The following is a 15,201-nucleotide window of genomic DNA, read 5'->3' on the forward strand; positions in this document are numbered from 1 at the left end:
TCATAGGCCTTCCTGAGTATGAGCTCCCACATACTGTGGTCACCAGGTTTCAGGCCTCATAGGCCTCCCTGAGTATGAGCTCCCACATGCTGTGGTCGCCAGGTTTCAGGCCTCTCCGCCTTCCTGAGTGTTAAGCTCCCACATTCAGTGGTCACCAGGCTTCAGGCCTCCTAGGCCTTCCTGGTTATGAGTGTTCATATGTCAGGTTACAGGCCTCACCAGGCCTTCCTGAATGTGAACTCCCATTCACTGTGGTCGCTAGGGTATAGGCCTCACTGGTTGTGAGCTTCCACATGTCAGGATGCAGGCCTCATCAGGCCTTCCTGAATGTGAGCTCCCACGCATTGTGACTATCAGGTTACAGGCCTCGTCTGGCCTTCCTGATCATGGGTTCCCACATGCTGTGGTTGCCAGGTTACAGGCCTCACCGGCCTTCCTGGATACGAGCTCCCACATTCTGTGGTCGTCAGGTCACAGGCCTCAGCAGCCTTCCTGGGGATGAGCTCCCACTTACTGTGGTCATCAGGTTATAGGCCTCACTAGGCCTTCCTGAATATAGAGTGATTAAGTACATGCTCCTTTACTTCATCTATTTTTCTTTTTGGTACGTACGCTCCGTACCTTCTTAAACCCATACTTATGGTAAGTCACACGACTGAACGTCTTGTGTACTTTCTCAATCCATATTTTATGATAAGGGTCATGCGCTGTGCGCTTCGGTCCCTTCCTATGTGGCTCAGACCCCGGTCTTTCACCTCGGGTCCCACTTTAGATGCGTCCTGTCGTCGAAGTATGCTACGACAGACGCCTTTCTCTAGCTAACTTCCACATTCTGATGAGTTCCCACACACTGTGGTCACCGGGTTACAGGCCTCACCGGCCTTCCTGAGTATGAGCTCCCACATGCTGTGGTCGCCAGGTTAGAGGCCTCACCAGGCCTTCCTGAAAGTAAGCTCCCACAGGTTGTGGTCACCAGGTTTCAGGCCTCAATGGCCTTCCTGAGTATGAGCTCCCACCTACTGTGGTCGCCAGGTTACAGGCCTCACCGGCCTTCCTGAGTATGAGCTCCCACATGCTGTGGTCGCCAGGTTAGAGGCCTCACCAGGCCTTCCTGGATTTGGACTGGCTAAGTACACGCACTTTCGTTTCGTGTACCTTCTAAAATCCATATTTATGGTAAGGGTTATGCGCTGTCCGCTTCATTCCCTTTTTTACGTGGCTCTGACTCCGCTTCTTCACCTTGGGTCCCACTCTAGATGCGTCTTCTGTCGCAATGTATTACGACAGGCGCCTCCCTTTTAAGCTATCTCCCACATTCTGTGGTTACAGGCCTCGTTAGGCCTTTCTGAAGGTAGCCCCACACTGTGTGGCTGTCAGGTTACAGGCCTCTCTGGCCTTCCTGAATACGAGCTCCCACTACTGTGGTCGCCAGGTTTCAGGCCTCACAGGCCTTCCTGAGTATGAGCTCCCACATACTGTGGTCGCCAGGTTACAGGCCTCACCGGCCTTCCTGATATGAGCCCTCATGTACTGGAGCTCCCCACATGAGGGGGTCATCAGGTCTTAGGTTTCAGTAGACCTTCCTGGTTTTGAACCCTCTCTTACTTCCCCAGTGTTCGGATTGAGCACTGGGTAGACCCGTGGATTGAGTGGACGACTTCTGTCGTTTCTTGAGGTTAAGTCACACTCTCCGGGAGATCCCGTCTCTGTGATCCGGAACTGAATGGTTTCTGCCAGCTTCGCAGGCCTTCGGTTTCTGGATGCCTTATCCAAGGCAACTTCCAGAGGCTCTGTCTCGGACAGACAGGCAATGGCCAGACTGTGTGTCTTAGTATAGATCACCAGGCCAGCCTGGTGGTATTTCAGGAGGTATGCTCCCCTGAATAGTGTTGAGTTCCCTTCGAAAGGGAACGTCTCAGGTTACGACTGTAACCTATGTTCCCTGAGAACAGGGAACGAGACACTATGTCTCCCTGCCATGCCTCGGGGCCTGCCTGCAACAGTCCCTTCAGACGATAGGATGTTGTCATGTGTGCAAGGCTCCCTTTTATACATCCAGGTCGCGTGTTAATCAATCAAGCTGATGATTCACGGGCTGTCGCCGGTCAACATGATTGCTGTGAGTTGATATTTGATTTCAGACACCTGTCACGCCTGAGGCGTTCCCCAAAGCGTCAATGACGTAGTGTCTCGTTCCCTGTTCTCAGGGAACATAGGTTACAGTCGTAACCTGAGACGTTTTCTGGGAAGATAGTCGGGGTGATAGCCAGGCATTGTTTGCGAAAAATATCAAGCCATGGAAGGATCTTCCCACACTTAACCCCTGCTTGCCGATTTGACGAATCATTGTTGTCAGTGAAGTGTAGACTAGCAGGGTCTGAAAACGGTTGCTTGACATGTTGTCAGCCACCATGGGACACCTTGTGTCATTTTCCCAGTATGCACGATTTCCTGGCATTTGATGCAGACCCATGCGCAGATGGATACCAATCAGTATTTCCATTTCTTTAACAGTGGTGTTAACATTCTTCTGAGTTCCAGATTTTTGCACACTGTACAAATTAGTTTGTTCCTCTAGTCTAGGAGCTCAAGCTTTTCTGCTGTTATGAACTTTCTGAAATACTCCAGGGGTGTTGGAAGATTGTATGGAAGTGTGATGCTCGGCCCTTTGAATTTCAAACTGTTTCTTTCTCCAAGATTTTCTTTTTTACCCTGGCTGGTTGTATTTTGCTTACCAGAGTTTATGTTTGGTTGTGCAGCTTCTAAATCTAAATCACTTGATGCTAATCTCTGAATCAGACCCACTTGATTCATCATCCTCCATGTCTTTCTTGCTAAAGGTGTAATCAGGGCCATCAATGTCTTCTTCCTATAGTCACTGTCACATCCCTTATACTCACTGTTATCTCCCTGGATAATTTTCAGCACATTCTGAACATCAAGTTGTTTCCTGAATCTATTCATGTTATTCTTACAACAAAAAAAGTTAAAATTACCAAAAATAGGACCAACATATGATGATATCAACATCTTGTTTTAGTTACAGATATGCAAAATAATAATGAAAATACATTTCATTAACAATGTAATTAATTTTGACATTATTTTTATGTTTATGTTGACATTTTTTATTATGTTTTGTTAAAATATGCTTTGAAATGAGCAGCAGAAAATATATAACAGTAAAATAATTGAATCAGATAAATTAATTGAGCAGATCATTAACATTGTTCTTAATGTGACATATACGTCACATCAAAATTCCACCTACTGTTTTAAGGTCAACAGCCCGATGTGACATATATGTCACCACAATATTTTCACAACTGGTTTTATATCAATTTGTTCAAGAAATGTATTAAAATCAGGTTAAGTGTAATCTAGGATATGTTATTAAAACATTAGAATTGTTGCATGGGTTGAAACATACCTTTAGTAACAAAAACAAGTGTTTTTAAAAATTGCTGACACTGCAACATGTGCTAACCAGACAGGCCATCATTTTGGAAATGTTGCCATGGCAACAAAAATGCACAGATTGTCACATGACTGAACCTGGGTGTTCCTATATGTCACTAAGGGACTTCCTGAGTTGAAAGTAAGGGATAATGCTTTAAAAAGACCTTTCCAGATAATCACACGTGTTTGTGACACCCGCATCACTGCGGGTTCTTATGGGTTAATTATTTAGTTACACTAGCCTATATAAAATCACATATAAGTCAACATTTGAACCTTTATTGTATTTATTATTGTTATTATTATTCATTTTTAGCATTAGATAAATTAGATTACTTGATTAAATTTAGGAATTGGGACACAGTTGTGTGAGTGATTTCTACTTTCATTCTGAAGGGAAATTGATGTGTGGAAACAGGGAGTTTCTTTTTATAAAACTTTTTATTTTGCTTTTCATGAACAAAAGAGCAAAGAAATAGACACAGAGTCACTCATATGCATATATTTATCCACATACACATACACAAGGCACACATAAGAGATAATGAGACAAAACAATATTGTTATGAGTTTAGCGGGGAATATTATATCATCTTCAAGCTCAGCACTTACTCAATCATAATCTGAACATGTTATTTCACTGACAGAAGATCAGCTGTATGTAGCGGGACAATTAAGAGGAGAAAACTACCTCTACATATGCAAGACTACACCACCCTGTTAACCAGGGAAATATTAAAGGGATAGTTCACTTTGAAATTAAATTTTGGTATGTTTTAGCTTACCTCAAGGGCATCCAGGATGCGTGCGCGCCCTCAGATCACTTGGACATGGCTGTGTATAAGAGGTAAAAACGATATAAATACTGTTCGTTTTCTCACACAAACCGCTCGTTTCGTGTCTTAGGCCATCAATGTGTACTTACGATGGGGAATTGTTTAATTTGGACGATGGGGAATTGTTTTAATTTTGACTCTGTGCTTGCTCTTTGAGACAGTGACCATAGACCTGCATTAAACTACTGACAGACAAGAACGGTTTGACCTAAAAATATCAAAATTGAAACTACTGCGGAAAAAAAGACATCTTGGATGCCCTTGAGGTAAGCTAAAACATACCAAAATTTTATTTCAAAGTGAACTATCTCTTTAATACTAGTGATTTTAACCACCTGCAAGGGACACACAGGAGCGTGGTTTTCGAAAGGAGGGCCGGAGACGTGGATACAAAAAAATAATGACGCACAGGCGGTGACCACACACACAAACGGTGCATTCGAATCCCTTTTTATACACTCCCTCGCGGAATATAACTGCACACTACATTACCCACAAGCATTAAATTAATTAAAAACGAAACTCTGTACGTCCCACCACATGTAGTATTAATGTAATAAAGAGAGATTTAGAGACTGTATAACATCTCAGTGTTTATGATTTATGATGCAGCTCAAAGTATTATGGGTAGAATCTCTCTACAATCTATCCTGATTCATCAACACAGTTTCACTGATGATCCAGTATTATTAACCCCAAACCCAGGATAGAGCGGTTGAGTGAATGTGGTCTGGACTGTGTGGATGAGGCTCATCGTGTCAGAGACGCTGTAGAAGGACAGAGTTCCTGCACTGTGATCCACATACACTCCTGTTCTACTGTGATCCACACACACTCCTGTTCTACTGTGATCCACACACACTCCTGTTCTACGGCTGATGGACTCTACAGGGAGTTTAGTCTCTATGTTATTGTGTCTGAATGAGTAACTGGAGGAAGAGCAGATCAAACTCCAGGACTGATCATTACGTCCAAACTCACACTCATAACCCAATCCCTTCCTGCTGATGCTCTTATATGACACTGATATACACACATCAAAACCATTCCACTCAATCTCCCAGTAACAGCGTCCACACACACTCTCTCTACACAACACCTGAGGATACACATTAAATCTGTCTGGATGATCAGGATACAACTGAAACTTTGGTAAAGTGACAGTAATCACTCTGTTCCCCTCAGACAGACGGAGGAGATTATACACTGTGTTCAGATCCAGATTGAGCTGATGGGAATCTGATGGAGATAAAACACATCAGAATCAGGAATTATGAATCTGTCTGATCTTTTAATGTATCTGAACTCTTCATGTTCAATATATCATCAGTGTCTCAGTGCAGTTTACCAGATATCCTGAGCAAATCATCATTTACATGATCAACTCTAAAACTCTTCTGGCATGTTTTCTTTCACTTCTCCAGGAAGAACATGAACACACTCAGTGAGCTTTTCTGCTTGTTTACATTGACTTACATTGTAGGAAGTCGTTCCTGGTCCTGGGAACAATGTTGGAGAAAGTGACTGTGGAAATCAACAGACATGAAGAGTGTGATTATCATGTCAAGAGAAAATGATCCCTGCATTCGTTCCTAAGACATTTCTAATATGATCTTCTACATGATCTGAGATGACGGAGGATCATTTCTGAGAGCAGAATCTCCAGGACTTTACCTCTGTCAGAGATCTTCTTCAGCTCCTCTTTGCAGAAATCCTCCAGTTTGTCTCTCAGCTGACGGACAGTTTCTCTCACGCCATCAAAAGAGGAGAGAGAACTGAAGAGATTGTCATTTACGTCTGTAGATTCAGGAGGAGCTGAGAGAGACTGGAAACTCTAGAGAAATAGAAATCAAAGCTCATCACCTACACACTTCATTTACACTATGTGAACTTCCTAGGAAATCAATTTAAGCTCAGTATTAACTTGAGAAATACATGATTTTAATTAGAAATATTGCGATCAAATAAATCCAAATTTAGTGTGTTTTGAAATTATATATTTAAAATATAAATTGGCAGAATAAACCAAATAATTAAAAACAAATTCCAGGAAACATGAAAGTGATTCATTTAGATGTTGAAATAAAATCGAGAGGTCAGTAATAAACCAACTGTAATGAATCATCAGTCAGGTCCATTTGCAACAGGTTTATTAGTAGAATAGTCGACAGGAAAAGGTCAGGCACGGGCAGAATGGACAGAGCAGGGCAGGCAAAGACAAGGTGAAACTCCAGGCAAGGGTTCAGAGGCAGGCAGCAAGCAAAACAGAATCCAGATACAAGGCAGAGGGTCAATAGGCAGGCAACAAGAAGATCAGATCAGATGGGGTCAAACACAGGTAGGCAGAAAAACGGGAGAAACGCTCAGAAATGTTCACAACAGCAAAACAAGACTTCACACTGGTTGTAATGTGAGCGTGGTTTTTATGTGTGTATGGAAACAAGATGCAGGTGCATGAGTGATCAGTGATGGTGGATGTGGGATTAGTCCAGGAATGATGTACTATGGGAGATGCAGTTCGTAAGGGAAAGTCAGTATTCTGGTGGCGGCCAGAGAGGGAGGTCATGGAGTCGGTGATCGTGACACCAACATCTCTCTCATTTTAAATATTTTAAATAATCATATTAAGGTAACACTTTACAATACGGGTGCACTAATATAGATTAATTCATGTTTAACTAATGCACAGATAATCATGAGTTAATGTATGACTCATAAAGAACTAAACCGTTAAGGAATTATTACTGCATCAGCAACTAATAAAGAGTATATATGATTAATAAATTAAGTAATAAATGAATTGCTATCAATTAAATGTGTTATTGTGTATTAATTCCTTAATAACATATTTTATAAATGAATGTGTTAATTACCACAATGAGTCAAAGCTCTGCACTTCAACTTCCAGTTGTCTGGAAGAAAGAAATCATTATGTTATGACTTTACTTGTAGAGGCACATGACTATTAACTAATTGTTAATTTTGGTTTTGACATTCACACTATGGATTTCAATTTCCAGCTTTCTACAACCGGGCTTCACTGTGCCAGATGAACTGACGCATCCAATAGTTCATGGCACAGGAGTGTGTCAGGTTAAGCTTAGAATAGAATAGAATAGAATAGAATAGAATAGAATATAATAGAATAGAATAGAATAGAATAGAATATACTTTATTGTCCCCTAGAATACGGTTGCACTAATTTGACGCATTAATTTACACTATTAGTTAATAAAATATGTTATTAAGGAATTAATACATGATGACACATTTAATTAATAGCAATTAATTTACTACTTAATCTATTAATCATTTAGAATCTTAATTAGTTGCTGATGCAGTAATAATCAATTAATGGTTTAGATCTTCATGAGTCATACATTAACTCATGATTATCTGTGCATTAGTTAAGCATGAATTAATGTATATTAGTGCAACCGTATTGTTAAGAGTTACCCATATTATTATCCTGATCAAATCCATCAATCTCCATATTAACTGTATTATATCATGTAAATTGGACTCTAAAAAGTTTAATTACATTCTTTAATGGGCCTTTGTTTTATTCACAGAATTAAAGGGCAAAGTTTGCTAAATTCATATTTGTGTGTTGAAAAGGCATTAATATGTGATATTTTTGTCTTTGTTAATTTAATTTACTATGAAACGTGAAGTACTAAACAATACTTTATAACTTTTAATAAAGCACTTTAAGTTTTATTGAAAAAATAATAGGCTACTGTTACATTATTTAAAGTGAAGAAACAATTCTGTTGTATTATTAAATGCAATAATATAACATTTCTAATTTTATTCTAAACATTGTCCATTTATTTTTCGTTGAATACATCGTGTGTCTAAAGATTGGCTTTATTTTAAAGCACACTGAATTAATTTTGACATGGAGTGAATACAGAGCGAGGTTTTTATTAGTGATCGGGCAGCGAGTGATGAGGAGAGAGAAATGATCAACTAGAAATCACAATAGAAAATAAACTGGACAATCAATTTACTATAAATGAGTTTAGATTTGGATACTGTGCACTGGAACCTGTGAAACTTTCATTGCTAACAAACTACGCTGAACCACCGAATGCTAATATTGTTCCTACAACCGATATGAGAGCAGAAAAAAAAGAATAAATGTACATCAGTTGGGAATCATTTCAATGTTAAGAAACAACTTATTTATGTAAAGTCGCATTTCCACCGAAATTACCCGGAACAATATTTCCCAGGACCTTTTTTTCCCCCAGACCTGTTGCTGTCTGCATTTCCACCGCGGTCTAAAGTACTGTGAAGATTAGGCAAATAGTCCGGTGAGTGGTGACGGTCACATTTTAAGCTTAATAAAGCCTGAACCTCGTCATCGGTCCACCGGTCGTATTTTTTAAACTACATTGTTGATTTGAATAGCAAACAACTGTTTGTACAACTGTTTGTTTTAAAAAATGGTGGTTGAAATAAAAATGCGTGGAGTCAACCAAACAAAATGTGGCATGAACTCAACCAATCAGCATGTTCAGCGCCCAAGTCCCACCCCTGAAAGTTCCTGAACTTTGAGAAAGTACCGCCTCCCGGATACCCTGGTTCCTGCAGTGGAAACACACCGAGTACCAGCCCAAAGTCCCTAGTTCCTGGGGTAAGTTCCTGCGGTGGAAACGCGGCTTAATTTGTAAAAAAAAAAAAAAAAAACCTTATCAATGCTTAGAAACGTTGCTATTTAGGTTTTGAGTGTGTAAGTTTTGGAAAGGGGCAAAATGTTCAGAAATGGCCCTGGTCTCATTGTAGACTTGTGTAGATTCGCTCAGGAAAAGCAGTTCAAAATCTACGAGCAGATTGAACATTATTTATAACTTTTGAGCAAGTAATGACACTGCAATCCACAAGGACTCTTAGGACACGATCCCAAGGTCAGGTTTTGTGTGGTTTCAGTATGTTGAAGCATTGCTAATATACAGACTTCATGTTTAGGGTCTTCATGGTCAAATTCATCAACATGTTAAAGGCAAATAATTATGAAAATACTGTCAATTCTGTCAAGTTTTAAAATCATCTGATGCAACTTTGATGAATATTAGTCAAATTGCTCCCATCAAGTTCACGGACTTCACCATTATATGAGAAATCAGAAGGAAAAATGAGGTAAAAAAGTTGAAATGTGAGTGAAGATGATCAGATGAGAGTCTGACTGATGATTATATAATAACCGAACACACAGATCAACACTTCAGTCAGCGGCTCATTCTGCTCTCATGAAATGTTTCTCTGTGAGTCTCTTGCTCAAGTCCACTATGATCCTGGGCCCGTATATATAAAACTTCTCAGAAATGCTCTTAAGAATAGTCTTAAGCTTTGACTTAAGTGTCACAAAATTCTTAGTAAAAAGTAGGACTTCTCTTAGAGGCAGGGGCGTAGCACCAAATGTTGGGCCCCGGTCACAAAACCAAGGGATGGGCCCCTTGCAACACCCAACACCCAAGATTGCTCTATTTTCATTTTTCAAAACTTTTTTATTTATTTTCACAAGGTTAAATTCAGTGTATCCTACCAATTTAATACCTTAATTCTACGTGGCATTGATTCAACAAGGTGCTGAAAGCATTCTTTAGAAATGTTGGCCCATATTGATAGGATAGCATCTTGCAGTTGATGGAGATTTGTGGGATGCACATCCAGGGCATGAAGCTCCCGTTCCACCATATCCCAAAGATGCTCTATTGGGTTAAGATCTAGTGACTGTGGGGGCCATTTTAGTACAGTGAACTCATTGTCATGTTCAAGAAACCAATTTGAAATGATTCGAGCTTTGTGACATGGTGCATTATCCTGCTGGAAGTAGCCATCAGAGGATGGGTACATGGTGGTCATAAAGGGATGGACATGGTCAGAAACAATGCTCAGGTAGGCCGTTGCATTTAAGCAAACTTGTAGGGTCGTTTTAAAAAAGAAACTCCGCACATCACTTTTACTACTGTATGTTTTGTGTGGTCAGTGCCACAATAGTGCTATTTCAGACCCTGGTTACTGTGGACTGATGAGCTCAAGTCATCACTGGTGCACTGCTACTTTTTACAGTCGCCAAAAAATAATTGTTACTTTCATTTCTGCAGTTGGAGCATTGATTTGTAGAGTGGGAGAAGCTATTCAATTTCTTAAAGGTCTGTTACAAAAATAATATCTTGATGATCAAGCTTTTATCATTTGATCAACTCATCATTTAACTCCAATACATAATGGGCCCTATTTTAACAATCTAAGCTCATGGTCTAAAGTGCACGGCGTAAGTGCACTTAGAGCGTGTCCGAATCCACTTTTCCTAGTTTAACGATGGGGAAAATGGTTGACGCTCCCAGCGCATGGTCTAAAAGGGTCGTCCCTATTCTCTTAATGAGAAACCAATCAGAGTCTCATCTCCCATTCCCTTTAAAAGCCAGTTGCTATTTGCAAGCAGAAAAACTGAACGCTTCTCTAGCGAGGAAACTGATCTGCTCGTGCGCAAGCAAACAATCTATGGGACAAAGTGTTTGCGCGTTGTGGACCCGCCTATAGGCGCATATTAGTAACGCGCTCTTTAAATAACAAAAAAATATTGTCCTGTTCTTCTCAATCTCTGTTACCTGCAGGAAATGTATGTGATCCTGTGTGTGTGAAAGCTGCTCCAGCTCAGCGTCTCTCCTCCTCAGATCATTGATCTCCTGCTCCAGTCGCTCCAGTCGTTCTTCAGCTCGACTCACTGCAGTCTTTTCCTGATCTCTGATCCGCTGTGTCGCCTCAGAGCGGCTTCTCTCAATGGAGCGGATGAGCTCAGTGAAGATCCTCTCACTGTCCTCCACTGCTGTGTGTGCAGAGCGCTGTTAGGACACACATCACAATCACACAGTGAGCTTCAGTGAGTCCTGACTGAGACTTCTCAAACTTCTCTTCTTCTCCAGACTCACCTTATGAGACTCTACAGCCTCTCTCAGCTGCTGAAGATCTTTCTCTCTCTGCTGGATCCTCTGCTGGAACGACCTCTGCGTCTCCTTCAGCTGCTTCTGCAGCACAAACCAATAACACAGATGGCACTTTATACTGACACTATATCATCATGTGAAGAGTTGAATCCAGTAACAGTAGAATTAATAACCAGTGGCTGGAGTTTCAAACTCCTGAAGGGATGATTGATCAGTTTTACCACCATTGTACATGAATTTACATGAAGCATGAGGCCTGTTTAACACTGCAAGCATCAGTTTCATAAAAGTGAAACTGACACAGATGTAAAGCTTCACAATGACAGAGTTTCAGCTGCATAACAGACCTGCGGCTCTATATAGTTCAAATGGAGTCAGATTTACTGAACAATGTAAATTCTGTCAATGTCAATTGTTTATACAGTAGCAACATTAAGCACAACCTATGTTGACCAATGTGCTGCACAATAAAAACATATCAATAAGAAGATACAATTTAATAAATAAAAACACAATGCAATAAAACTTCCTCATTGATTATATTCCAATTATTTATTTTTTTAACTAGCATTCCACAGTCTGGGGGAAGCTACTAAGAAAGCGTGGTCACCCCTGCAAAATATTTTCCATTAAAGCCTGTTTTATAAAAGTTTGTGTTGATCAATGCTTACAGTGTATTTTCACCATATTTTCTGTGAAGTTAAATGCGAAGCACAAAAACGCTCAGCAGTGAAAGTCCACTTGCAGCTTCTGTTCACTTCTGTGACGTCTGCAGTGTGAATGATGTTTCCTGATCATATGGTGCCAATATAAATAGTGTCAACATTATTTCATCAGTGTGTAGTTTCATACCTGTTTCTCTGTCCTCTGTGCTGCAGCTGATACAGTGTCGTGGTTTTTATGATCGTCCATCGTACACAGCACACATATAAACTTCTGGTCAGTGCGACAGAAAACCTCAAGGAGTTTATCATGTGTTTGGCAGATCATCTCCTGCAGTCGTCCAGTGGCATCAATCACTTTATGTGGCTTACGGGAGAAATATTCCTCATGACGGTCAAAATGAGTTTGACAGTAAGACTCCAGACACACCAGACAGGACTTGACGGCTTTGTGTTTTCTTCCAGTACACACGTCACACTGCACATCTCCAGCTCCAGCGTAACAGTCCGCAGGAAGTTTAGTCTTCTTCAGTTTCTCCACCACTTCAGCCAGCATGGTGTTTTTAGCTAAAGCAGGTCTTGGACTGAAGGTCTGTCTGCACTGAGGGCAGCTGTAGACTCTCTTCTGATCCTCCTGATCCCAGCAGCCTGTAATACAGATCTTACAGTAACTGTGTCCACAGGGAATGGCCACTGGATCCTTCAGGAGATCCAGACACACTGAACACAGGAACTCATCCTGAGAAATTCTGGCTTCTGCCATTTTACTGCACGAATACTGAGACACAAACACACAACAGCTCAACTGCACTTTAGTTTCTCTTTCTCAAACTCTTCCTGTTTCCTGTTTCTGTGTTTGATTGGTGTGTGCAAAACAGGTTTATCAAGTCTATAAACCCTCATAAAGCCTCATTCCTGCTGAGTTCAGATTCTACAACAGTAAATGCAAAAACATTCACTGTAAACCCTAATGCTCAAAATAATTGATTTGAGAAGGGTAAATTTAAATTAAACAAATTAGTTATCTTGTATATGTATTTAGAACTTTCTTTTTCTTCAGAGTTCACAAAACTGACACATTGTAAGTAATCTAAATTGTTTCAGTTGTTTCATTGTTTCATTGTTTAAAGTTTTATGAACTTGTTTTTTTGAATTTAGACAAACTTATATATAACTGAAACTGGGCTGGAATTTGTATTTCTTATAATTCTTTGTAATTGCTTAAATTAAAGGAGAAGTTCACTTTCAAAAAAACTTTTGCTGATAATTTACTCACCCCCATGTCATCCAAGATGTCCATGTCTTTCTTTCTTCAGTCGCAAAGAAATTAAGGTTTTTGATGAAAACATTCCAGGATTTCCCCCCATGTAATGGATTCTATTGGGACCCAAACGGTAGAAGGTCCAAATGACAGTTTAAGTGCAGCTTCAAAGGGCTTTAAACGATACCAGACGATGAATAAGGGTCTTATCTAGCGAAACGATCGGTCATTTCCAAAATAAATAAAAAAGTTTAAGTTTTATAAGCACAAACGCTCGCCTTGCTCTGTTCTGTGATGCGCGTTCGTGACGTCACGTAATACGCAATTACGTTGAAAAGGTCACGCTTGAAAAATTTCTGTCCTGAAGAAAATGTTCTTTTTGGCTTTTTAATATTAAAACACCCAGGATACGCACACGAAATGGGCATTTTAAACGATAAACTGACACAAATACATTTGAAAATGTGTATATGGTCCTCCTTCCGCACATTTGTAAACGCGTCAAGCGTGACCTTTTCAACGTAATTGCGTATTACGTGACGTCTTCAACGCGCATCACAGAACAGAGCAAGGCGAGCGTTTGTGCTTATAAAACTTAAACTTTTTTATTTATTTTGGAAATGACCGATCGTTTCGCTAGATAAGACCCTTATTCATCGTCTGGTATCGTTTAAAGCCCTTTGAAGCTTAAACTGTCATTTGGACCTTCTACCGTTTGGGTCCCAATAGAATCCATTACATGGGGGGAAATCCTGGAATGTTTTCATCAAAAACCTTAATTTCTTTGCGACTGAAGAAAGAAAGACATGGACATCTTGGATGACATGGGGGTGAGTAAATTATCAGCAAAAGTTTTTTTGAAAGTGAACTTCTCCTTTAAGTGTTATATCATGTTTGTTTGTTTTTTGTGCAAGATTAATGTTAAGTGGGAAATGTAGTAGTGTTTAATGATTTGCTATGCTAATTTAGAAGAGTTTCTGTTATGTGGTGTTTTTTAGGGGGTTTCCATCATGGTGACGAGTGGAGCATGAGTTTGGTTTGAGAACAGATATATGTTATATGTTATATATTGTCGTACTCATTCAACAATTGTTATGCTAAACAAAATACAATTCTGCCAGTTCTGCTAACTTAAACTTTTAATTTTAATTTCTCTTAACATTTTTTATGTGACCGATTACCTCAAATATTTAGAGTTCCCTTTCAAGCTGCGTCGAGACTCTGTGGGAACGCCCCCACACTAGCTTCTGTGTCCTCAGCAAGCACTGTCTGTGATACTGTTTCTGTCTATTTAGTGTTGTATTGGCATTGCAGTTACAATATTTATATATATATATATATTAGTGGTGGGCATAGATTAATTTTTTTAATCTAGATTAATCTCACTGTAATCTTGGAATTAATCTAGATTAATCTAGATTAAAATGGCTCATTTGAATTCTGCCGAAGGCATTCAGAATATGTGTGCTACCCAAATAATGACTAAAGGGCACGTGTTTCTTAAATACATAGTGACATTTAAAAGAACTTGTGAAGAAATGCCAGAGATTTTTATTTTTTTATTAAAACTAACATAATAAAGTATGTTTTTTTTTTTTTTTACTTTGAGCAATGATGGAGCTATAATATACTCTTCTTATGAGCATATAAAACAAAACAGCTCCTTGGAAAAAATGAAATGTAGCCTAATATTGTAGGAGTTATAAACAAAGGTATAGACTTTTGTATATATATAAAGGTATATTTTAGTTCAGATTAACATTTGAGGGCAGCAATTTTATTCATAATGTCAAAATAAAACCAACGTAATGTTACTTGAAAGCATTATAGCCTACTATTCCTGCCAAACTTCCATGGTTGCAGTTAGTGTTACTACAGTAAATCCATGGTGAATGTTGCAGATCTGTGGACACATTCATGGCACAATGTGGCTTCCTGGCTTCCACTGTGCTTCCTGGCACTGTTTGATCCGTTAATAACGGAGAAATGTGAATGTTTCTCACTAGATCTCGCAGCAATGTTATTAC

The 15,201-nt window shown here is 39.7% G+C and overlaps 1 protein-coding gene across 1 annotated transcript; it reads right to left on the reverse strand.

The window, feature by feature from the left end:
* Positions 1 to 3,890: 3,890 nt before the first annotated feature.
* Positions 3,891 to 12,745, reverse strand: LOC311088089 (E3 ubiquitin/ISG15 ligase TRIM25-like). Its single transcript, XM_084121741.1, has 6 exons — positions 12,104 to 12,745; positions 11,237 to 11,332; positions 10,916 to 11,149; positions 5,970 to 6,129; positions 5,772 to 5,819; positions 3,891 to 5,534 (listed from the first exon to the last, which is right to left on the reverse strand). The coding sequence occupies exons 1-6, from the start codon at positions 12,674 to 12,676 to the stop codon at positions 4,954 to 4,956; spliced, it is 1,692 nt and encodes a 563-aa protein (XP_083977867.1). The 5' UTR covers positions 12,677 to 12,745; the 3' UTR covers positions 3,891 to 4,953.
* Between the last annotated feature and the right edge of the window lie 2,456 nt (positions 12,746 to 15,201).

Source organism: Abramis brama (genome assembly GCF_963993115.1).
Source record: "Abramis brama genome assembly, chromosome: 8".
Lineage (NCBI taxonomy): Eukaryota > Metazoa > Chordata > Actinopteri > Cypriniformes > Leuciscidae > Abramis > Abramis brama.

Coding starts and splice junctions, on each gene's coding strand:
- LOC311088089 (XM_084121741.1), bottom strand. CDS start 12,676: ATGGCAGAAGCCAGAATTTCTCAGGATGAGTTCCTGTGTTCAGTGTGT. Junction 11,333..12,103: donor CACAGAGGACAGAGAAACAG/GTATGAAACTAC, acceptor TTTGTGCTGCAG/AAGCAGCTGAAGGAGACGCA. Junction 5,820..5,969: donor GAAGAAGATCTCTGACAGAG/GTAAAGTCCTGG, acceptor TGATTTCCACAG/TCACTTTCTCCAACATTGTT.